Source organism: Notamacropus eugenii, chromosome 4 (assembly GCF_028372415.1).
Source record: "Notamacropus eugenii isolate mMacEug1 chromosome 4, mMacEug1.pri_v2, whole genome shotgun sequence".
Lineage (NCBI taxonomy): Eukaryota > Metazoa > Chordata > Mammalia > Diprotodontia > Macropodidae > Notamacropus > Notamacropus eugenii.
In genome coordinates this window covers 471,836,022-471,862,587 of record NC_092875.1, presented here as the reverse complement: position 1 = coordinate 471,862,587, position 26,566 = coordinate 471,836,022, and the positions used below count along the sequence as shown (strand labels likewise).

The window sequence follows — 26,566 nt, the reverse complement described above, 5'->3', positions numbered from 1 at the left end:
TTCTTTACTAACAACAGTAGTAAAGCCTGAAGTGAGTCTCTAGTTCACCTGTCTCAGGAGGGCATTTTGAAAAGCAACTTGACAGAAGTCAGAGAAAATGTGAGAGGTAAACATAGGACTTGAACGTTTGTGAAATATCTTTAGTTTCTGAATGAAGCCTCTGAAGGTTCCAGGGCAAGTAAAAATATTGAAAACCTCTAGTCCTATACTGTGTATCCTTGTAGCGAATGTTAAGCTGTCAGCAGGTTTTCAGGTCATTTGACAAAAAGGATACAGGTGCAGTAGCTGGCAGTGAAGGTGACTGCTGCGTTCATCAATCACTTTGCCTTTCTTTAAGTTGATACGTAATGGACCCCTTCAATCAGCTTCCTTGTTCTTTGTCACTTGTTTAGGAAGAAGAAAAAGAGAGAAGGGTAGAAAGGCTGGACTCTACAGTCAAGGTTACAAAATGAATTGTTAGTTATTTACTCTGGGCATAAAGGATAAGTCAGGGTGCAAGGGGGCTCTTCATAAAATGGCGAGTTTGTCAGTGGGTGATAATAGGCAGTTGGAAGTTTCTCACAGGCCCTGAGCAGTGACAGTGCTTGTCACAGCAGTGACTTTACACAAGAATTGAAATGAAGACATCGCTTAGTGACAGAGACATGACACGTGCCAGAAAATGTGTTAATGAGTGTTCACTTTGTGTCCAGGGGGTCGTACCAAATGATGTTCCCACGACAAAGTTTGTTTAACTGCAAGAAGGAGGTTGTTCTGTAAATAAATTGTGAATACATGTAGCTCAGTGTATGCTATTTAATGCTAACATTTCTGCAGAAGCTACTCATACCTAGCATTCCTGGTTCAAATCTGCCTACATGTAGGTTGTGTTTTCTTAGTCGGCATTGTAGTTAAAGAAATTGGGGGAGGAGAGTAGAGAGGGAAGCTTTACCTTCTGAGACTGCGTGGAATCTCTCGGTATGTCTTGCTGACCACAAGAACTCAAGGGGAAAAAATGACCAACCCCTACAAGTATTGAGCTTTCAGTTTTTTTCTGGTGAAGGGTTTTCTTAGGGAAAGCGATTCCTTTTATTGTATAAAGAAGACATGCCACCACTTGAAGAAAATCAGATATTTTGTTGAGAGCTTGAATTCTTCTGTCTTACTATATGTGGTTCTGACACAAGGTGTGGTCTTTGACTTGTCGTTTCGTTTTTCAGAACTACATTTTACCGATAGTGATTCAGCTTAGTACACCCAGATTAATTCAGAATTATCAGCCAAAAGGGATCTATGCAGAATTCTCATTCAGCTCTAGAAACTGGTTATCAGAAAACATTGGTAGTTGGATAAAAATTCCCTATTCTTCCTGCCCTCTAAAGCCAGTTAAAGTTAAATGGTTGGTTGTCAGCCAGTGTCTGCTACGTTCCTTGTAAAGTTGGACAATGGAGTTTAGGCAACTTCAGATTTTCTGGTAAAGGATTTATTAAACTAAATCTGTCAGCTGGATTTGGAGTCAGACAGCCTAGCCTCCTACCCCTGCTTCTTAACCCCTTTGTTTCCTTGGGTAGGGCACTTGACCTCTAAGGCCTCAGTTTTCTCATCTGTGGAATGGGGGGAGATGGCATTGACCTAGATGGCATCTTAAATCCCTTTCCTCTAAGTTCATGATTATATAATTTATACATACATTTCAAGTGAAATTTTAAAAAAATAGCAAAAAGCTCTTTAGTGGTATGGCTTCCAACCAAAAAACAAATGCCTTGTTTTTTCCCCATTGTTAATAAAATATGGTCGATCAATACAGATTGACTTTTATTTCCTATGTGTTTATGGGTATTATTGACTTTATATTTTACATAGAAACCAATGCACTTTATTGTATAAGTATCACCTACATTTTTTCATTTTTTACACCAGTGGTTACAACGGGAAATATATGCAAACTTGCCCAGCATGTTTACTTGTCCAGAGTAGTTAAGAAGCCCAAGAAATTTAATTAAATTCAGCATGCAGTCTATGAGCCTGCTATGTACAAGGAGCTTTTAATCACTGGAATTGCAGTGCTACAAAATGATCATCTCTGCCTTCAACGTCCTTAATGTTGAATAGTGAGGACCAGGCCCCTAGACAAATATGGTACAAAATGGAATGTGAGAAAGAAGGGTAAAGGAGAGATCCAGATAAAATACCAGGAGAAAGATTGAGGAGGGAGGTGGTGAGCCATTGAAGATCTTCGAGCAGGGGAGTGGTATAAGAAGAGGAGGTGTTACTTGGGCAGCAAAATGAAAGATGAATTGGAGAGATGATAGACTGGAGAGAAGGAGGGTATAAAGGGCATGGGCTGAGGTGAATGCAGTGTGAATACAGAGGAAGGGACAGATCCAGGAGAGTAACAGTATGGTCCGTAGGTCTTGATAACTGATGAGGTCTTGGCAGATGATGGGCCATGAATCAGATGATTCTGAGATTTGGAGCTTCTGTAGCTCAGAAAAGGAGATGCCATCCATTGGGAGGAAGAGGATGCTGAGTCCAGTTTTGGATCGAGAGACTCACATAAGCAGTGGGTTGCAAGTATAGTGTTAGAACTTAGATTTGTAGTTATTTGAGGTTATAACTTGAAGGCATAGAACTGGATAAGGTGAGATAGCCAGGGGAGAATGTACAGAGAGAAGACCGCGAGTGAAGCCGTATTTCCAGGGGTTAGAGAAAAGTGTTAAAAGAGGAAGAGGAACAAAATAAGGGCACTTAGAGTTAATTGAAAGGGTTTTAAGTGTTTACTTAACACTTAAGATGCATATACAAAAGCAAATGAGTCCCTGCTATCAAAAAACTTCTGTCCTTTTTTTGTTAAATTAAATTTTATTTTATTTTCAGTTCCAAATTCTCTCTATTCCACCTTCCTTTTCCCATCTATTGAGAAAGCACAAAAAATCCCTGTTACAAGTAGGTATAGTCAAGCAAAAGAAAATTTCCCCATGTGCTTCAGTTTGTATCTGAGGCCGTCACTTGTGTGTCTGGAGGCAGACAGCATGCTTTGTTTATCACGAGGTCTCTAGAGCTGTGGCTGGCTCCTTGTGTTTATCAGCATGTGTCTTTATGGCATTGTTGTTAATGTAGAAATTGTTCTCCTGGTTTGTTGCCTTCATTTTGCGCTAGTACTTGCAAATCTCAGGTTTGTCTAAAACCATCCCCTGGATCATTTCTTGTAGCACAATAGCATTCCTCCATATACATACACCATAAGTCGGCCATTCCCTAGTAGATGAACAGTCCTTCAGTTTCCAGTTCTTTGCTACCATGAAAAGAGCTACTATAAATACTTTTGTACATATGGGACCTTTGACATTTTCTTGGGTGTAGAGTTAGTAGTGACATTGCTGGGGCAGAGGCTATGTATAATTTTATAGATATTGGACATAATTCCTAATTGCTTTCTGGAATGACTGAACCAGTTCACAATTCTGCCAGCAATGCATTAATGTACCTGTTTTCCTGCAGCACCTCCAGCATTTGTCATCCTGCTTTTTGTCAGCTTTGCGGATCTGTAGGGAAATTGGACCTCAGAAATTTTTGTTTCTCTATTAGCGATTTAGAATTTTTTTTAAATATGGCTATTGATAGTTTGAATTTCTTCCTCTGAAAACTGCATATTCATTTTCTTTGACCATATATCAGTTGGGGAAACAACTTTTAGACTTATAAACTTCAGTCAGCTCCCTAAAGATCTTAAAAATGAAAAACTTGGTACATAGATTTTTTTTTCCCAATTTCCCATTTAAAAGCTTAATTAATTCTAATGATGAAAAAAAATGGGTGTGGGAAAGTGAGGGGCAGGGAAGGGAGTTAGAGTCTGGGAAATCCTGAAAATGGTGACTAGTTCATTGACATGCCCTTTCTGGAGACAATGGCAATATTGGTTTGACTGTATTATAATAATTCTCAGAGGAAAAAAAAGGGAAAGCAGAAGGGGAAGGGTACACCTTCTGATCTAGGGCACAAAACGGCTTGGGTAAAGATGAAGAGACATGACCCCAAGGAAAGCAAGACTGAGTCACTTAGCTCCTCTCAGGCATGATCTCTGGTGAGCTTGGAGCAGCAGTGAGTGGGCGAGTAGTGGCCAGGATTGGTCAGAGAGGTAGGACTAGGAGAGAGTAGTGTATGGGAAACTGAGAAAAGATAATGTTTACCAGGGGTTTGGGGTGAGGCCGTGTAGAGTGCTAGTCCACACTGCCAAATAGTACAGAGGGGGAGAAGATGAAGACTGGATTTAGGAACTAAGAGGTTATTGGTGCCTTTGGAGAGAAGGTAATTTCAATAGATTAGTGACAGGAAACAAGTTACAGTCAGTTGAAGAGTTAGTGGATGTGGGAAGGAATTTGAGTCAGGAAGGCTGGTGATGTACAGAGGATAGTTCAGTCCTGGATCATTTTGCAGATGTGGAAACAATTTCAGAGAAAATACAGGCACAGATTTAGAGCTAAGAGGGAGATGGAGGTCATTGAATTCCATCCCTTCATTTTACAGACCAGGAAACTAAGGCTCAGGGAGTTAAAAGACTTGCCCAAGGTCACACAAGCAGTAAGTGGTGGAGCAGGGCTATGAGATGCATGTGTTATTGAAGCTAAATGAATCCACCCAGCATCAGATGGCTGCATGAATTCAGAAGGCCAGGTTTGAATCCAGCTTTCTCTTAACTCCAAAACCAGAACTTTTTCTGCTTTACCAAACTGCCTGTCAGTATATAGTTGGCCATCTACTTTCAGCTCAGTTCTAGTTTGCTCAGACTTGAAAGAGTTGATTGTAAACTCTTTGAGGGCAAGAACTGTGTCATTCACTGTGTCTTTATCAATACCTACTGGGGGCAGCTAGGTGGTGCAGTGGGTAGAGCACCAGTGCAGGAGTCAGGAGGACCTGAGTTCAAATCTCACCTCAGACACTTGACACTCACTAGCTGTGTGACCTTGGGCAAGTCATTTTACCCCAGTTTCCTCGTCCTGGGTCATCTCCAGTCATCCTGATGAATATCTGGTCACTGGCTTCAGATGACTCTGGAGGAAGTGAGGCTGGTGACCTGCACAGCCTTCCCTCACTCAAAACAAAGTCAGGTGCAAGTCATGTCATCACTTCTCTGATGGCATGGTCTTCTTTAATAACAAAGGACAAACACATCAATACCTATCAAAATAATCAGTGAAAACCACAGTGTCTCCCCCAACCCCTACCCCGAGTATCTCTTACAATTAATCAGCCAACAAGCATTAAGGGCCTTCTGTGAAGCAGGGATTGTGTTGTTTGTTGGCTAGGGAGCACAGAGAATGAAGCAGTCCTTCATCTCAGGGAGCTTCCTGTGTGAATGAGGGAGACAACGAAGAAGGATAAATACAAATAAATACTAGATAGTTAAATGAAAGATTGTTTGGGAGTAAAGGAATAATCTGTTGAGGAAAGGCCTTACATTGGAATAGGCTGTTAAGCGGCATCTTGAAGGAAAGGAGGGATTCTTGAATTGAGGTAAGAAGGAAGTACACAGCAAGCTTAGGAGATGGCCAACCCAAAGGCATGAGGATGACAGATGGAGTACGATGTGTGAGCTCATCATAAGGTAGAAATGATTCGTAGCCTTCTTGAAGGTGCTTGTGCTAGTTTCCTCACAGAGTTGTGAGAAAGTGCCTTGTAAATCTTAAAGCCCTGAGTGAATATGTTGTCATCTTTTAATTAGCTTCTGCACTCAATCTCAGTTCCCTCCCTCGCTTCCTTCTCCTGTACACGCATTAAAATTCTAAGATGGTTGAAAATTCCCTGTGTGTCCACATTGGTCTCTCTTAAAAAGAGTTTGAAAAATAAACTTTTTACAAGAACATCTTAGAAAAGATAACTCTCTTTTCCTGCCTTTGGAGTTGTTGTACTTTGTGTCTTCTGAAGTCAATTTTTGAGAACAGCCTTCTGCATTCATGGACTGACTTTGCTCGCCAGATTCTAGACCGCTGGATCTGAGGGTTCTCTTTATGATTCACAAATTCTGAGAGCAGAAGGAATGAGCCATCTCTTTAACTCGGTCCCATTCTGGAGGACTCGGGCATGACACTGCAAAGGGAGTGAAATGTGCTGCTGGAGATCACGTTTGCTGGACCAGAGGTGGTTTCTTTGTCTCTGCTGTCGTGCTTTCAGCTGCCTGGAGAAATAAATCTGAGAGGGGCAACAGACTACTGTCCCTCAGGCTAAAAGTCTGCTATCTGATGAGAATCATTTTGTATTTAATAGCTCACAGTCCCTCAAGGCAGTGCACAGAGTGTGACAAAATATCTGAAGTCTCTCACCTGGACATACTGGATTCCTCATAAACTTACCAAGTCATGCATTCCAGATAATGTTTCAACCTTTACCTATGGATGGAAAATATAGTCCATATTTCCCAAAACAAAAGAATATCCCTTAAGTGAATGCAGAATTAAAAGTGGTTGAGCATTTAATAAGAATCTAGCTGTTGAAACTGGTTTCCAACAGGGACTTCAAATAGAAGAGCAGTTATAAGAAACGTGTTTGTAAGACCACAGGTGAATTAATAGTATGGCGGCGTTTAAGACCAGAAGAAAAAATACCTACAGCCTAATTGCTCTCTAACTGTAGTTAAGTAAAACTGTACGGATATAATTCAAGTGCAAATGTTTTTGTTAAAAAGTTCAACACACATACTCACACATATATACTCACACACATACACTCACACACACACACACTCTACACACAGTCACACACTCACACTCACACACATACACTCACACATACACGCTCTACACACAGTCACACACACAGTCTCACACACTCACATACACTCACACACTTACACACACACTCACACACATATACACTCACACAGTCACACACACACAGTCACTCACACTCACACACACACACAGTGTCACACATACACACATATACACTCACTCACACACACACTTACACATACACACACACATATATGCTCACACACTCACACACATATATCCTCACACGTATATCCTCACACACATACACTCACACACTCACTCACACACAGTCACACACACATACTCACACACACTCGCACACATATACACTCACTCACACACACTCGCACGTACACACACACACACACACACACACACACACTCCTCCAGAATTGCCATCAGCATCCAGTTTTTTCTCATGGACAAGGATGCGGTCCAGAAGGCAGTTTTGTTTGTTGGTTGCTCCACTGTTTGAAGGATGAAATGGTTGATGCTCCAGTCGCTGTCCAGATATTTGAATTCTCCCTTCACTTAGATATTATTTCTCCATGTCACATTTGTCATTTCTTTTCCACACTCTTCATCTCTTGTATGTCTTATATTGACTGAATATATAGAGAAAACTTAGAATTTCCTTTCCTTTTCCATACCTGTTGGATTAAAGTAAATTTGATTCAAAGATTAGATGGAACCCCATTGTCTATACCGCTAGTCAAGGCCTTCCATGGTCCAGGTCAGAGTCGTAAAGCTAGAAGAGCCCTCAGATACCAAATCCAATATCCCTTTATAGATCCAGGGTATTTTTTGAGCCTGATTTCATGTAACTTTAACTTAGCCTCCAGTCCAGTGCACGTAATATCCCAGTTATCCTTCCTTCTCCCATCCTCACGCCTTTGTTGCTGCAAACCTTCTCTCAGAAATACCTTGCCAAGTCCCTTCTTTCAAAACTCAGTTTCAGTGTCATCCTTTCCATAAGGACTCCCTGATTCCAGGCATTTGGAATTCAGTTCATTCAATTCAGCAGGCATTTATTACATACTTACTTGATAAATTACTTGATAAAGGTGGGACAGTAGATAGGGCAGTAGACCTGGAGTCAGGAAGACCTGAGTTCAGATTCAGCCTCAGACACGTAACTAGATGTGTGATCCTGGTTGCCTCATTTTCCTCATTTGCAAAATGGGGATAATAACAGCCCCTACCTTGCAGGATCAAATAAAGGAATCAAAGGGAAGGAATAATTTGTAAAGCACTCAGCACAGTGCCTAGCCCTGTGTGCCTATCACCTAGTAGGAAATAGTTAAATGCTTATTCCCTTTTCGGTGTGCAAGCCAGCAAGCTGAGTAATTTGGGGATACTAAAATAAAAGTGAAGCAGTTCCTGCTTTCAGGAGCTTACTTTCTACAAGAGGTCCTTGAATTTTCTCATGACACTTGTTCGTTTGGTCCTCTCCTTTATGTCTAAATAAACTAATTTATAGTGTTGCTCTCTATGTTCACATTTTTTTCCTTCTAGATTGTTAACCCCTTGTGCCTAGAGTCTGTCCTGTTTCATTTTTGTATCTTCATCCTTAACATGGTACTGTGCATATAATATCAACTTTAAAAAGGGATTTGTTGTTTCTTTTAATTGATAGGGGATAAGAAAATATGCTGAACAGGCAGCAATGTCAACGAGAACTAAAAGCTAGATTTTCCGTAAATATGGTGGAAAGTTGGCTTTGGTGGCATAACTCAGATGGAAGTTAGGCTTCTATCCATGGTGCAGAGAAAGCTGAAATGATTTAGTCATGACTTCTGGAAACCTCATTTTGACCTGCTGGTACCTTAAATGAACACTTAGAGAAAACAAGCAAAAGGTACTGCACCTAATGCGAAGGTGGGTGGGCCATGTCCGGGGTGGAAGTGTTACCATCTTCCTTAAGGACTGGATTTATTTCTGGACACTGACCTTTTAAAAAGCAATGCGTCATTTTCTGTCCAACAAATGCCTGCCACAGCCAATAACATGTCGGCATGTCCATTTTCCGACTTACAGCATGGAATAAATGAGAGCCAAGGACATGACAATTGGGGGGGAAGGAAGACTATTATTGAAAAGGCTTTTAAACGATGTCCCTATCTATTCTTTTAACAACATCCTCTAAAAGCCTTTCAGATAATAGTCCCTTCCTCCCACAGTTGTTAACCAAGACTGCGCTGGGAGCTGCTCTTTAAAAGGCTGTTAAATGGCGATCCTATATTTTGTAACATCAGCATCACTTAGAAACCTTTTAGAGAACAGTCCTCTTCCCCCACAACTGGCACACACACAAGCCATGGGTGGGGGAGCGCGTCCTTTAAAAGGTCCATCATGATGCTATCAGTAAATATGGCAGCGTTGTTTAAAGAGCCTCCCCCCAGCGGTGATGCAGCTTTTTGGCATGTACTCCAACCTGACGGCCCTCCGTTATCTGACAGTATTGACAGGCATACGAAAGAGAAACTGGACTTAATGACTTTGAAGATACAGCCATTAGGACTTTTTAACCCTCTCATTTCTTTTGAATAAAGAAAACATATACCGTATGGAGTCACAATTTTCTGTTAAGCCTGTTCCCCATGTTAGATATTCAGAAGAAAAGGTAAATTCCTTGTAATCATGGTAAAGCCAGAATGGCCGTGGCCATGGTGGTGAGGGTTTTGTTAACGTAATAATCCTGAAGAAACGAAGACATGTAAAACATCCTAGTCTTTATCACCAGAATCTGACCTCAAGGCAAGGCTGGAATTCCCAGGACCCTGAGTAGCGTATGTTCCAGGTTATGATATGCATAGCTTTCTTGCAGTTCTTTTTCCTTATCGTAGAATTAATGATGTGTGTGTGTGAAATTGTCACTTGAAAGCTATTTTCAGGTATCTCATCTATCACATAACTGCTGATTTTTGAGACAATTTTTAAATCTCATTTTACTGATTTTCTTTGAAAATTATCATATTGGGTAAATATACAAATGGTTGATTCAGATTCACCTAATGAAAACCTTTTGCAAAAATTTTTCATTTCTTCTGTCATTGTTCATAGGAAAGAAATCTTAAATACCTAGTTCTTTCTTCTACTTATGGGTGGGGGAGGAGGAAATCATCTCACCACTAGAGAAGGCATTAAATTCCTTTTATTGCTTGAAAGTGGAATAAGGATCCATCATTTAATCTATTGTTTTGCAAACTTTATGTAACAATGCTTTTTTAAAAAAAAAAAGCGATGTCACCCCCTTGCCCCATTTCATAAAACAATCCACATAAATACTTAGCTTGTATTTTACTCAAAACTAAGAATTTACTGAAACTTATTAAACATGTCACAAAAATAATGTAACACCAGTATTTATTGATAAAAGCATATACAGTTTTTATGTGTCACTAGTAAAAATAATAGTAATGGAGGCACACGAGTGATTTTATCTGGAAGGGACTCCAGGACAAGGAGCCTCCCTCCCTTCCTTCGAGCCCCTTGGAGTCTTAGAGAATCACCTCATGCAGGCAGAGCCGCCCCGCGTGCCTTGTGCCGTGTCTGCGCGTGTTCCACACTGACCCTTTTCGAATCCGCTTTTAAAAAGCATTTCTCAGCACCTTGCGCCTTTTGTGAAACGGCTCCTCATAGTTGCCTTCTTTCCTCATAGTCAAGATTATCTTTTCTTACATCAGCTGTAACCAGAAAGCCCTGTTTCACACAAAAGAAATTATAAATAGTACTGCACTTTGTTTTGCTTTGTTTGATGAACCCAGAAACTTTTTTTTTTAATTCACCCATGACCAAAGCATAAGATTTCCAGGCTCAGATTCTTGTTTCAGCAAACTATCACAAGACAAGTCAGTGAAGCATTCTTATTTTGGTGGAGTAAGAGCAAATGAATGGCCATGGCAAAGGTCTTTATCCAGTCATATTTAAAAATATCTAGGTCTCTGAAATAAGATGAGATTTGTTGATGTAAACCAGTCAAATTATTTAACTTTCTTCTTTTTCATTTTAGGGCAAATATGGTCTAACTTGAGAAACACTGGAATTTTTGTGAATTAATTATCTATAGCTACAACTTTCATACATGCTGTCATTTTGTCTTTCTGGGGCAGAATATGGATTTGAGCATCTTCAGTTGATTTAGTTAGAGTACTTATGTTTTCAGAAACATCTAACAGGTACACATTTCAGCAGAAATTGTTATGTGAGATAAATTAACTGCTAAAATAAACTAAACTGCTAAGAAAGAAAAGTAGCTTCTCTAACTCAAACAACCTTCTGAGGCTTTCGACCTGAGAAAGCGCATTTCATGATAACATAGAAGGTGTATCTGCCACTTCACTACTTACATAACTCTGGTCATGTCATTTAAATTCTCTCGGCTTCAGCAGTCTTTAAAAAGGTTTTTAGATGACTGCTAAGGTCTTTGCCATTGTTGAGTATGTGAACCACTCTTACACTTTCAGGTACCTTTTAATTCCTTTGGAATCAATTATCATCTCTATGGAAAATGTCTCCCAAATTTCTATATCGATCCCTGATCTCTCTTCTGAACTGTAGTCCTGCACCACCAACTTCTAGTTGGAAATGGAAATGTTCATTAGGATATCCCATATCTCAAATTTAAGATATCCAAAATAACTCATTATCTTTCCCTAAAAACCCACCCTTTGCCTCTTGTGGATACCATCATTCTTCCAGTCACAGTGGTTTCCAGCTCTGGAATCACTTTTAAGTACTCACTTTCCCTCATCTCACATAATCCAATCAGGTGCCAAGGCCATTTGGTTCTACCTACATAGCACAACTGTCTCATAGCTGTCCCCTCCTCCGCTCAACCAGCCACCAATGAAGTGTAAGGTCTTATTACCTCTTGACTGGACTATTCTAATAGCTTCCTCATGTGTCTCGTTCCTCAGGTCTCCCTCTTCTCCAGTTCATTCTATACAAAGCTGCCAAGATGAAATGCCTAAAACATGGGTCTGACTGTGTCACTCCCTTGCTGGTAAATTGGTTCCCCATTGGCTCTAGGATAAAATATAAACAGCTCTGGCATTTAAAACCCACTCTAACCAAGCTCTAACTTGCTTCTCCAGCTTGATTGCACTGTAATCCCCATAATGCTTGTTAGCATAGCCAAATGACCTTCTTGCTGGATTTCACACGTGCAGTTTCATCTCCCTTTTAATTTGTACCTCTTACAATCCCCTACTTTCTTGCCAAGTTCAGTTCAAGTTCCACCTCCTATATAAAATCTTTCCATATCCCCTCAGACTTTTCCAGATAACTTTTGACTATTTCATATGTACTTGGTATATACTTATCTGTGTTGTCTCTCCTTAAAAAATGTAGGCTCCTTGAGTTTACCTACCATTCCAAGTCAGCAGTTGGTGTAGGTGGAGACAAGAATGATAGATTTCTTTCCTTAGGGGAGCTTGGGAGGCACTGCTTTTCCCAAGAATCTTGGACTCAGGGCCCTGATCTGTCTTTATCCAAGTTGGAGAGAAGGTGGTTGTCAAAGGTAATGAATGTCGTCTCCTCTTTCCTCCCCGATGTGCCTTGCTTTTTGAATTGTTCTTTTGAAACACATTTTCCAGTGTAATTTTTCCCGTCTTTTATTCATGCCCTAGTCTGTTGTTAATGCTGTAGCTCACATGTGTAATGGACTAATGTAGTCAGCCAGTCAACATTTACTAAGCATTTATGATGCATCAGCTGAGCTCTGGGAATGCAGGAGAAGTAAAAGATGGTCCCTCCTCTAAAAAACCTAGTCATTACTAATCCCATTATTCCTCTAGGAAAAGGAGGCTCAAATTCCCTGCACTCAACGTAAAATGAAGTTTTGGAGCACAGCCTAAGTTGTCAGCCTTGTGCTTTCCACTCTCTTCTGCACTTGAATCCTGTTACTGATCGTGCCTTGCCAGCTTTAAATCGTTCTCACTGGGTCCTGTTGAACAGAGCTGGAGAAACTCATGATCATGCTGACTGTGTCCACTGGAGATTCATGTCACATGAGCTCAACTGGGCCTTCACTGCAACCAGGCAATGTGCTTGTGCCATTTGCTGTTCTGCTCACCACAGTAGCCATTCGAAATCTTTTCCTCTCTCCCCAGTCTTCCCACAACTCTTTCCTCTCTCCAGATTTACCAACGATCTCTTATTGATAAATCTAAGACCCTTTTCTCCATCCTCATCCTTCCTCACCTCACTGTAGACTCCACTACTTTCGCCCAAATTCTCTCTCTTCTCTTAGTTTCAGTTACATCTTCTCTCTTACTGTTCCTTTTCAGTCTCCTTTGCTGGATCTTCCTCTGGGTTACCTTCAGTAACCATAAGTGTCTTGGACTTCCTTTTCTTTTCCAAAGGTTCTCAAAGTGTGGCCTTTCAAGGAGTCTACATTATCAAAATTATTTTCATAATATTATAAGACGTTACTTGCCTATTAAAATATTCCTTTCCTTTTTCAACTAAATATCTGAGTGAGGCCAAATTTTCTTCGTACATTCAACCAAAACAACGTTCTGCTTTAGTCTGAATGCAGAAACAGATCTGCAATTAAAGAGATTTTCAAAAATACGTATAACAATGCCACACTTCTTACCAATTTGGGGGGAGTAAGATGGGAGGGAGAATATGGAGTTATTGGTTTTGTTTTTGTTAAAAACGTTTCTCCTGCTACAGATGATTGGGTTATTATTATTTTTAAATGAGCTAACCAATATTTTTTAAAAATCGGTTTAATTTATAATGCTACAAATAACAGTAGACAAGATCCACATAAACAAAAGCTTCTTGGAATGCTCAATAATTTTCAAGAATATAAGCATATGAAAAGAATATGAAGAGACCCTAAGACAAAACAGGTTGAGAACTGCTACTCTATAGTGTCTTGCTCAATCGTTTTATCCACTTCCATGAATTCATCCATCATCTCTGTGCAGATGATTCCCAGATGTATACATCCAGTCCTAATCTCTTTCCTTAGCCCTAGTCCTGAGTCACAAACTGTGTTTTGAGCATCTTAATTTAATATCTCATGGACATTTCCAATTCAACATGAAAAATAGAGCTCATTGTCTTCTTCTCTCACCCCTTATCTCTTCCATCTCGCCTGTTATATTTGGGGGCACCACCATCTTCTCCCATTCCCCACTCATATTCACCCCCACATATCAATCTATTCTCCAGTCATGTAGTTTTTACCTTCACAACATCACTTGTATATTCCTCCTTCTCTTTTCTAATACAGCTGCTACACTTGTACAGGCCCTAATCACCTTTTGCCTAAACTTTTGCAATGGCCTTCTAATTGGTCTTCCCTGCCTCAAATCTCATGGGCAGCTAGATGGTTCAATGGATAGGGTGCTGGACCTGGAGTCAGAAAAACTCATCCCCTGAATTCAAATCTGTTCTCAGACATTTATTAGCTGTGTGACTCTGGGCAAGTCACTTAACCCTGTCTGCCTCAATTTCCTCATCTTTAAAATGAACTGGAGAAGGATATGACAAACCGCTCCAATATCTTTGCCAAGGAAACCCCCGATGGAGTCACTGATCAGATATGACTAAAATGAGAGAACAGCAAACTCCAAAACCTCAAGTTTCTACCAACTCCAATCCATCCTTCCAGCTGTCAACCACATCACTCCTCTCTTTGCCAAAATCAGGCAGCTCCCTCTTAGATCCAGCATTAATATAGAAAGGCATGGTTGCGTCAGGCTCTGTGCTAAACACTAGGGATCCAAACACTACCAAAAAGAAAAAGAATCTTCCCTCAAGGAGATTACATTCTAACAGGAAAATGACATTCAGGAGTGATTTAGAAAAAGGGATGGCATGGGGTGCGGTGGGGGAGGGTCAGAAGCAGAGGCTGGACAACTTGGCCACCCTGAGCCCCTTCCCAAAATGGAGGCTTCTGGTTGAAATTAGCCAGCCACAGTGAGGCTGAGACGCTGTGATACCAAGGGCCGGGAATCTAAAGTGCTCTGTTTGTTATTTAAATCCCCTTCCCACCTGTGCCAGCTGCTCTGTTCTACACATACAATACTCCATCTCTTGACTCTTCATTTGCAGTGACTGTCCCCAGTGCCTAAAATGTTCTCCCTCTTTACTTTCTGACTCCTTTAAGGCTCAACTCCGATTCTACCTATGACGTGAATCCCCATTTCAGTGAAATTTTCCATTTATACTGTATATATGTTGGACATACATAGTTTTATGTATACTGCTTCTCCCTTTGGAATGTGAGCTACTTGAGAGCAAGGACTGTGTTTTAGACTTTCTTTATTCCTAGCACTCCAACCTGAGCCTGGCATATAATAGGCACTTAATAAATGCTTATTAACTGACCAAGTTGGTTTTCATGTTGAGTTTTATTAGTAGGAACTCATCTGAAGTACTTTCAATTAACCCTTAAGGTTTTAAGCAAATTACCACTAATATTAATTAGAACTTGTGGATTATTGTTCTTTATATTCCGAAGATGGAGGATAGACATTCCTTAAAAGTAAGCAACTGTTCTGTTAACCCTTTCAAAAAAAAATATTAGATGATTTAAAAAGCCAATGTTGCTGACACACAGATAAAGAAATTTATGGTATAGAGTTTGAGCTTTTTTTCTAAGTTGTTTTTCTGAACTGGTATGCAGTACATGGTAAGGAAAAAAACTAAACAGTTTTGTACTATGTGGAGAAAATTATTTGAGATACCTTTTTGCATTATGGTGTAATTCTTTTAAATGGCTTATGGAAGTGTTGGAAACACATTAAAGAAATTGAACGTTAAAAGGTATCAGAAAAATTTGTGTGGAAGGGAGGCAGGGCAGGGTGCTGGTTGTATAGCAAATTTGAGGTTTCCCCGATAAACATTCCAAGGGGTCCCCTTTTATCATGATTCTGAGAACCTAGTGTGTCACTTATCTGTGTTCATTCTATTGTCTTCCTAAGGTAATGGGTTTAGAGCAGAAGGAGACCTTAGAAGTTATCACATCCAGCCCCTTCATTTTTTAGGGAAGTGAAGGGACTTACCCAAGCTGCTATTGTGTCCAAATTATTAAGTGGAGTTTGAATGCTGATCTCCTGAATCCTCATCCAGCACTCTGTCCACTGTGTATCCAAGCTGCTTCTTTTCTTGTCAGTTATGAGCTCCATATGGGCAGTGACTAGAACTGATAAAATTATTGTATTCCCAGTATATCACCTTGCATGTAATAGGATAAATTTTGTTGAATTTGTTATTGAAGTTCCAGTGCCAAACAGAATACTATGAATGTATTTTATACTCCTTGTGCACATGTTTTAATATTAAAATTTGAACCTGAAGGGATCTCAGAGGTCATAATTTGCCAAATAGACCACGCTTTGATGTGGTATGACAGTCAGGAGCCAAACATGTCTTGACAGGTTGGAGCATTTGGTTGAATCTGAAATTCAGTAGGAATAAATGTAAAGCTTTCCACTTGGGCACAAGAAGTGACTTCACATGTAGAGACTGAGGGAGGCCTGAGTAGACAGCAATTGTTCTGAAAAAGATCTTGGGGTTTTATTGGTTCGGTATGACTCAGGAGCATGGTAGGGCAGCCAAAAAAGTTCATGTAATTTAAGACCTTGTTGAGAGGCATAGTTTCCAAGAATAGTATGATGACAGCAGTCTCACGGTATACTCTACCCTCATCAGAGCTCATCTGGAATATTGTAGTCACTTTTGAGCATCACAGTTTTAAGAAGAATGTGGTAAACTGGAGAGTACCCATGGGAGGGCAGTCCCAATGGTAAAAGACCTGGAAGCTGTATGTGGATAATTTGAAGGAAAGGGGGATATTTAGACCAGAAAATAGAGGACTTGGGAGTGGAGTCTAATAGCTGGATTTTAGTATCTGAAGGACTATCACATAGAGGAGAAAGTAGGATTGTTTGTTTTAGCCCCAGAAGACAAAATCGGAAGCATATGTGGATGGGAGTTGCAGAGTCCAAAAGCTGTCCAAAAATGGAATGACCTGCCTTGAGGGATTGTTAATCCCCTCTCCTCGCTGGTCTTTATGTATAGGCAGCTGACTACTTGTTGGGAATGTCATGGGCATTCCTTGCATGGGGTAGGCTAAATGACCCATGAGGCCATAGAAACTTAAACATAGAGCTGGAAGAGACCTCAGAAGGCATTAGTCCATCTCTCTCAGTTTTAGATAAGGCATCTTGAGGCCTTGAGAAGTCATGACGGGCCCTGGGTCATAGCAGAGATGGGAATCCATCCTCAGCTCTTTGACCGCATATGCAGTGTCCCTTCCATTGCACCATGATGCCTCCATATTGTGATTGTAAACTCTAACCTCCATGAAGATGGGAACGGATTATCTAAACTTTGAATCTCCTCTAGCACCACATAGAGAATCCTTTACAGGGTCTTAATGAAACCCTCTCTTGAACTGTTGGATTGACTTGTGGCAGTTACCACAATTGCTTTATATATTTTCCCCCAAAACTTAGCTAAATAAAATAGATAGAATTACATTATCACAGCATATTGCCACCGAAATGGACTCTCATCTAACCCCCTCCTTTTAAAGGTGACACTGAAACCCTGAGACAAGAGAAGGAAGAGGTGAAGTGACTTTCCTAAGCTTGTACGGCTTGTAAATGACAGAGGCTAAAATGAAGGCTTCCAGATCTAGACTCAGTGGGCCTTCTTCTACGTTCAGTTGTCCTGTTTTAAACCGTTTACGTAAAGCAGTATTTGGAAATTCAGACTGCCTGATTCTTTGTCTTAACCTCATCCTTGCAGTGAGGACTGCAGCCAGTTGGGTCCATCCTAAAGTCCTTTATTAAATAAATACCAGGCTGGTTATAGAATGTTGAAGATGAGATAGAGGCCTGCTCTCTGCATTTTCTGTGTGAAGCATGATGTGACAGTACTATGATTTTTTTAGGCTATGGCTCTTACAAATTGAGGCGCAGTGTACATTGTGTTTAGTTACAGCCATCCATGTAAAGATGAGAATGTATCCCTATTTGTAGTCTTGTTGGCACTCGGTCATTTTTATAAATCACAAACCTAAACCGGTTCCAGGAATAAAATGAGTCAGAGGGAAGAATTTTCCTTATCCTGTAATATTTTCATATTTGTAAATTTTGGAAGCCAAAAAGTGTTTAAAATTATTGTTAATAAGTGTTATTAAGTAATTACTGCTAATAAAATTAATCATATTTAGAGCATCAAATAAAGCAATTCCATTATTTACAGAAAGCTTTGTCTAAAAGTACCTTTTTTTAGATGTTAAGGGTAGTGTTAAATAAGCTTCATTTTTAAGGAGCTGCTTTGATATTCCATGTTTCATTTTTTCAATTCTCATTTTAAATTTTATAATTCAATCATTTTGAATAGCTATATTCAAAAAAGTTTTACAACTTTAATCTTAGTAATCTCGAAGAAAAGCAGACATGCTATGTCATAAAATAGCTATTAGTGACTAGTTTGTATCCTATAAATCTAACTTGAGTTGATAATATGGTCCATTACCAGCTAACTGCACAGAGTATTTTTCATTTTACACTCTTCAGTTACTTTTTAGTGAAGTGTTAAAAAATATGAAGCTTTTCTCCTCTCTCAGATTGCACGCTGTCTGTCTGTTATTAGGGAGATAACAGCTCTTATAAATGTTTCAGTAAGCACTAAGTAGACAGTTATGTGCGCTCTCATTCCACGCTTATTTGCTTACTGTAATAAACTGATAAAATATGTGTGGTTTGTCTCTGTGTATCTGCAGGCATCGTGAGTCACATAGATTTCCTGTAGAAATAATGTTGTGTCTGCAGAATTGATTGGTGATTTTCTTAAACCATCCAAAGGTACACAAGCGGCTCTTTTATTATTTAAGCATATGCTGTGTGAAGATTGGTAGTGGGCTCTGGCTTCCTGTGACTAGATGTCCCTTGTTCTGCTGACTCTTGGGGGAAGGTTTGGATTTGGAGTGACTGCAATCACCAGACTAATCACGTCTTCAGGAATCACAGTAGGCCCAATCCATGTGAAGGTGGAATTCAAATTTTGGATGCTTTGGTGCTTCTGTTTTCATTGGAGGTTTTAAAAAAGAAACATAAACTGAGGATTTCAAACAGTGTATCCTGTGACGTTTCTTTTAAGAGCGCTAATTCCAAAGCCAGGGGAGCTTCGCTGAAGTCTTTCTTCAGACATGCTGGCTGTGTGACCCTGGGCAAGTCCTCTCAGTGTGCTACACATCTCTCTGAGAGCATAAGTTACAGAGGAGTTGCCAACCTATGCTGGTAGAGAACTGCTGTCACCCCAGGGGTTCCCTCTGACAGTGAAATCACAGGGCCGTTTCCCATCTGTCTTTGTGTCTTAATAGTCCAATTTTGGTGAATTAAATACCATGTTTTTGAAAAAGTGTGCTTTACCAGGAACATAAAATGCAATTTTGTAAGGATTAGGACAACACAGCATAGAAAGTGCTGGATTGAGGATGACTGCCCTCTTATTGCGTGACTTTGGACAGTGTACCTACAGTTTTACAGAGGAGGGAACTGAGTCTTTCAGGTGGTAAGTGGCCTGGCAAGTGAATCAAAACATTTAGAAAGTTAATACAAAATAATTTCCAAGTAGCAAGGGCGTTAGCCCCTGTGGGTTCAGGACAGGCCTCACATAGGAGGAGGAGCCTTGTTACCTATTCTCCCCATTGTTAGCATTCTCCCTCTAGATTCTTACATATCTATTTTGTGTATATATACTCTGTTTTCTTAGCTGTGTTTACCATTAGTAGAACATGAGCTTCTGGAGGGAAAAGACTGGTCTTACTTTAGTGTCTGTACCCCCAACACCTAGAACAGTGCCTGACGTATTTTAGACGCAGTAACATACTTGTCGATTGATTCACCGATTGGTTTTCTAATTCTTATCATTCAGCCTCGTTTGCTGGATCAAAAAAATCATTTACTTCCATCCGTGTTCTTATCCCTTTGATCTGTTGCATCTATGAAAAATGAGCTATCTGAGGTACTTCATTCACACATGCACATAAGCAATAAGCTTTGACATAGCCCTAGTGCATTCTCCACTCGTCATTCCCTTCACATGCCCCTTGGCACAGCATGCCGCACCATGCTCCATCCTTCCCTTAGCAGCATCCCTCTGTACCCTCTAACCCTTTGGAGTTTAGATTCCTTTCTAACCCTTCTTGCTTTTATCTACCATTATCCAGGTCACTCTTCTTTTTTCAAGCCCTATTTTAGCACCTAGTTTATAGTCTTATCCACCCCATTCTGTGAGACTTCCGTTTGCCCATTGATATTCTTTCAGGCATGCTGGCCTCCCAGTTCTGTAACTAAGAATTACCATTCTCCTTACATCATCCAAAAGGATGGGCGCCCTTGGACCAGCCTCCCACAAGTCCCAACTTGTTCGTTTATGATCACGAGCTCTGAAGTTTGTCATTCCATCTCACTCTCAGTCTCCCTTCTCTTGAACCTACTCTTCATCCTCTCTCTGTCCCTTCCTGCTCTCCATCACTCCTCTCTCTGCTACCGTTGGATCTCTTGCCCCTTTCGTTTTTAGATCAGCTGTACCCTCCCGAACTTCAGACCCGAGTTATATCTTCCCCCTTCCTTCACTACTACTGAAATGCTTCTGAATATCCAGAAGAATCTCATCCTATAAGAAGCCTACGGAAAGATTTTTTTGCCTAATGATTATGCTAAAAGTCCACAAGAATTAAAAAAAACCCCAACAATTAGTTCAAATAGAAAGATGGATAAGCATTTTGAAATGAGCTCTTTATATTTAAGGAGAAATATCCTGACCTTACCAAAGAAAGTGCTTTGAAAACTATAAGTCATCATATAGATGAAAGTTATATTATCACCATTATCAAAAAGTCTGCAGACAGAATGAATGGGCCTGATGCCATCCTTGCCATTACAGGAAATGGAAATTAAGGAGACAGTAATTGAGTTAGCTGTTCTGCAGAAGTCGAGTGCTTTATAAACGCCTAAGCAGAGTAGTGCTAACTACTCTGTGGTTAGAGACTGGACACGTCGAATAAAGGGAAATTGTATTATTGGTGGGATTACATTAGTGTTATCTTTCTAAAATCACTCCAAAGTGGGTGAGCTCCCCTTTCAACGTATTCAGTACCCAGGAGCTGTTCATTAAGCACCTACTGTGTGTGGCTCACTTCACTGCTTTCCTTGTGTACTGCTCAGTGTGAATGTTGTAGTGTGGAACGTGTTGTTCATTTGTAACGGTGTAATTGTGAATGGTAAAAATACTAAAGCTTTAGTGCAATGAAAGTGCTTGGGAGCTTAACAAGGATTTTGCATCTATTATGATGATAAGCAACAAGAGACCAGTTGGGTTGGGTGGGATTTCTTAGGAAAAAGAATTTTAACGTAGTCTGTGTTAATCCCCAAATGATTAAAATCAGCCTGGTCTTCCAATAATGCCTGCAAGGAGAATTCAGCTTATTTTAGTCGCAGTTTTGATGGATAGTCAGCACTTAAATGCCTTCATAACACACACACAGGCACACACAAACACACACACACGCATGTGCACACACACTCACGCACACATACACACACCCACTCACACTCGTATTTTAAAGCACTACGGACAACGGTGGAAATGAATGTTGCCATTTCTGACAGTATATTCTAATTGGTGGTTGTTGTCGGGGGCATGGGAGGGAGAAGACGCTAGAAATAATGGGAAATTATACCAGGGAAACAAGAGCTCATCAGCTTCTTCAGAAAGGCAGCATTAGTAAAATTTAATTTTCAGCTTTAGGTTTTTTCCTTCCATTAGCCTTTGATCTTCTGGCTGGAAACTAGGCCCAGTTTAATAAGCACTTGGAAGGCTCATTTGTCAGAAGTATTTGCCCCTGATTATCGTCAGAATAATAGATGTAGATAAATTATTTTTGCCTATTGTTGTGAGACTCAGACGAGGTAGTATATCGAGCACTTTGCGAACCTTGCAGCACTCCGTAAATGCCGGCTGCTCTTAGCGGCGGTCGCGCCGAGAGTTGTCAGCGGCCACCCTGAGGGTGCTCTTTTTATACTTCTCTGCTTTTTAATGTTGATGTTTCTCAGCTGGTTGTTTGTAAGCCATTTCCTACTGGTGTTGATTGCTGTGACATCTCACAGTCAATGACACATTTGTAGAAACAAATATCCTTTAACTAACCACTTTATTCTATGTACTTTGAAAAGTATTTATCCCGTGACTCATTAATTTTAGAATCTCTTTCTCTTTGACAGGTCAGTGCTCCAGTGTTTGTACCGATGAAGACCCATGAGCTGCTTCATCGAATGAGTGGCAAAGGATTAGCTGCCAGTTATCACTTTCCAAGACAGCCTTGCATTTTTGGTGATCAGATGGTCTCAGTGCAGGTGACGTTAAAGAATACCACTGATCGGAAGATTGAGAATATCCATCTTTCTGATAAAAAACTGCCTTCAGGCATGCGGATGCATGTGTTTAGTCCAATAGGTAAATAATAATTATGAATTAAAATTTTACAGTCTTATAAATGTTTAATAACTTAAAGGATACCTTCTCCTTAAAACTGAAGTAGAAAATACTGTTTGGCTATTAGTAGACTCTTGATTATTGTTAATTTTACATTTTATCTGCATTTGTATTCCTCAGATTTCCCTACTCTTAAAGATAAATCGTGCTTCTCAGAAACTGTTCAGTTTTCATTAAATGGATAATGAGATATGAGGAATGATGGCAGTGGACCTGAATACCTCTCAGAAAACCACTCCAGTAGTTTCCTTTGTTTGCCTTTCCCAATCAAGTTCCAGTCCCTCTACCTGCCCTTCATCTCCCCCCATTTCTTCATTCTGTGAAGTGAAAGAAAGATATAAGGAGAAGGAGGTTAGAGAAGCTGCCATCATGGACATTGAGCTACTATTCTACCCATATTTTCCATCTCGTTTGAACAGTACAACACTTCTCATTAAAAGAATTTTGAAATTCAGTTACATTTAGGAAGTAAAATTTAGAACCTTGGTGTCTTTTGGGGGTGACATATACCTGAAATAACCCTTGTTTTCTTCATTTTTAAGTCTTCAGCTAGAGTGGTCATATTCAGTGAGACATAGGTGGAAGAAGAAAGAGACAAAATACAAATGAGTGTGATAGTTGTACAGCAAAGACGATGATCTAGTGTCTCGGAATGGTCCATGGGATGGTCACCTGGGAGCCCCTTGAGGGAAGAGACTCTCTTCTGCATTTGTTTTTATCCCTAACACCTTAGCATAGCACCTGGCCTGCAGTTGGCATTTAATAAATGCTTCTTGACTGGCTGCATATAGTGAGGAATTTAAATTTGTCTTCTTGTGCCTCTTCTGTACAGCGTTTGGCCTGGGCTTCAGACTTGTAGTATTCTTAGCCTGTTAACTTGCAGTCTTTGATTCTGAAGTCTTTTAAGCTACTTGGCTGAATCTTTCAGTGGAGGAAGTCATTCTTGGCAATATATACCTCTTTAATCAGCAAGCATTTATTAAACAACTGTTATTGCCAGACACTATGTCAGGCACTGGGAATATAAAGACAAAACTAAAATAGGCCCTGCTCTCAAGGAGTAGGGTAGAATCTATCTGTACATAAATCATACAAAACATATATAGTCATCTCGGTGGGCTTAGGGTAGGGTTCAGTATTAGTTTCCTGTAGGAGCTGGCACTTGATCCAAAGTGTGAAGGAAGCCACTGATTAAAAACTCAGATAGAGGAGTTTTTATTTGATCCTTAAGACAAAACTGTCACTTGTGAGTGACATAGTGAGACCTGTGGTTGACAGCTTTGTTGAAGGTAAAGGGTAAAGGAAAGACTGAAGGCAAGTAGACCAGTCAGAAAGTTATTGCAGCAGCCCTGGTGAGGAGTAATGAGAGCCTGAGCTGGCGGGAAAAGGAGCGGGCACCTACAAGGTATATTAGGCAGATAAAATCAGCAAGGCTTGGCAGCTGATTGTGTGTGCTGCTTGAGGGGGAATGAAGATTCTAGAATGATTCCCAGGCTATAAACCCAAGTGATTTAGTAGTATCTTTGACAGAATTAGAGAAGTTTGGGAGATTTGGGGGAGAAAGATAATGACTTGTCCTTTGGACATGTTGAGTTCATGCATATCCAGTTGGTGATGGGTAGTGGTCAGCAAAGGGAAGGACGGAGGAAAAGCTCTTCAGATCTGACAGGAGACTAGTGATAACCTTGGACAACGCTGCTCAAGGAAATAGGAAAGTATCTTGTATTCCTACTGAATGGGAAGTGGTATTTCTACAGAATCAACAAGACTAAAGAAGATGTGAACTGACATAAATTGATTTTAGAATATGTTCAATGAAGTTTTAGTAATTTAGTAATTAAGAAATAAGTAAATGAAGTATAGGTGTCCTATCAAAACCTGTCCTGTCTGATTTCCATTGGACTGTACTAAAATTTAAGTATTGCTAGAAAACTTAGGAATATAAAAAATAGGTAGTTATCTTTTCTTTTCATTGCTTATAATACAGCTTTTTGTTTTACTGAGTTAAAAACTTACAGCTTAGTTTTAAAAACTGAAATATGAGTTTTCCAAACATTAGAAATGTTATCCAAAGGTTAAAACAGTAGAACAGTATTAACATTTCTTAGAGCTGGCATGAGTTGATGAATTGACCTTTTAATGGTCAACGTAGAACAGAAGAAATATAATAAACTTAGTATTACTACTTTAACTGAGAAATAAATACAGATGAACATCACTTTCTTAGCTCTGCTTTCCTATTCACAGGCAAGTATTTAAGAGTAGTTTATCATTGACTTAGTTATGATTTATTGAGTGCCCATAACATATTAAATTCTGTCTTAAATGTAATGCAGTGGTATTTAATAAATACATCTATTTGTGTGACAGCATCTATTATCTCCAAGGTCCCAAGGATACAAGAACAAAATAAGAGACAAATCTTGCGCTCAAAAAACATATTCTACTAGAGGGAGCAACAAACAGATACTTAGATTAGTAAATATAAAGTATACAGAAAACAAATGGAAAGTAGTTTAAGATGGGAGAACACTCACAAGTAGTGAGATCAGGAGATATATCCTCATGTAGGAAGTGGAACTTAGGCTGCCCTTGGAAGGGAGCTGAGAAGACCAAGAGGTGGGGAGGAGGAAAGAAAGGATCCTACATGGGCAGGGGCATGAACTCTAGAAATGAAATGTTGTGTTCAAGCAACAAGAGTAGATCATCTTGACAATAATATAGCATAAGTTCTATAAAATAACATGAGATAAATCTACAAAAATAGATTAGAGTCAGATTGTGAAGGTTTTTAGCTCTCAAATAGAGAAGTGTATATTTTCATCCAAAAGCAAAGGGAGAATCTCTTCATCAGAGGAAGGATACCCAAAGACCAGTGGTTTAAGGATATCCCTTGGATGTCTTTGTGGAGGGAGGATCGAAGAAGGAACAAAAGAGAAGCAGAGAGACCAGTTAGCTGTTGTAATATTCAGAAAGGAGATAGGGTGGTGGCCATGAATCAGAAGAAGAGGACATCTGCGAGAGGTATTTTGGAGGCGGAATTGGCGAGGCTCGACAACTACTTCAATGTAAGTAATGAGGCAGAATGGAGAGATAAGAGTGACACCAGATTTGCACATCTGGGTAACTAAGGATGGTCTTTGCTTTTGGCAAAGTTGGAAAGGAAGAGCAGTGGTTCAGAAGGAAAGGATAGGAGTTCTTTATGGGTCATGTTGAGTTTGAGATACTTGAGGACATCCAGTTACTGTAGAGAGGTCAAGAAAGGATAAAGACCAGGACAAGGTTTATTTGACTTAAGAAATCATTACTAAAGTTAGAGACAAAAGTTTCAAGTGAGTGGTGAAGTGAAAAGTGAGATTAGAATAGGTTGAGAGTAAAGGAGAAGAAGTAGAAGCAACAAGTATAAACAGCTTTTCCCCTGTAGGAGTTTGGTTCTGAAAGGAAAGAGAGATCTCGTATGATAGGTTGAAATTAGAGTCCAGTGAAAGTGCAGATTTGATTTGATTTGATTTTTGAGGAGGGGGGAAACCTGGCCATATTTGTTGACAGTAAAGAAAGAGCCGGCAGACAATAAAGATTAGGCAGGACTAGTGGGGATGATTGAGAGGGCACTCCTGGAGGACACAGCAGTGATTCAGAATGGGCATATAAATAGAGGAGTTGGTATCAGTGAAGAGAAGGGTCGTCTCTTTAACAGAGAAAGAAGTAAAGGAGAGATTGGGGAAAATATCCAGGAATTTGGGGGATGGGAACTGACTAGAGTAAAGGAGTAAGCTCATGACTTATGACCATTTTCTCAGTGAAATATGAGGCAAGGTCTTAGGAGGAGACATAAAGGAATGGTGCATGTAGGAGGCTTGGAAAAAGAAGATATCTGGCATCATTGCTATGTATGAGTCATTAGAGAAGGGAAAAAAAGGTCCACTTGAGATGAGGGAGCGTACATTTGTCAGAGGCCTAGTCAGCAAAGTTATGTGACTTCCTCCAGCATAGCACAGTCAGAGCAGAGAAAGTGGATGGTATGGGAAGCCCAGATTTAGAGTTTAGCAAGCGGTGAACGGGTAAGAAAAGGGATAGAAAAATTCAAGAACTTAGAGCAGGATGTGGTTGAACTGATGAACCATAGAGTCAAGATAGGGAAAGGAGTAGAATTGATGGCCTGGGAGAACACTGAGGCAGTCACAAAGTGACTGTGAATAATGGGTTAGGAGGAGGGGGAATGGAGGCACGTGGAGAGAGAGAAGGATAGGAAATAAGGATTAGATAGCGAAATGTCAAAGTTC

At 40.0% G+C, this 26,566-nt stretch overlaps 1 protein-coding gene across 7 annotated transcripts in view; it reads left to right on the top strand.

Annotated features, from left to right (window-relative positions):
• Positions 1–26,566, top strand: part of AP3B1 (adaptor related protein complex 3 subunit beta 1) — a 330,578-nt gene that overhangs the window by 265,185 nt on the left and 38,827 nt on the right. For all 7 annotated transcript variants that reach the window (XM_072606405.1, XM_072606403.1, XM_072606406.1 and 4 more), the window contains one exon: positions 22,013–22,244. In XM_072606405.1, the coding sequence (XP_072462506.1) occupies positions 22,013–22,244 (232 nt within the window). The remainder of the gene's footprint in view (positions 1–22,012; positions 22,245–26,566) is intronic.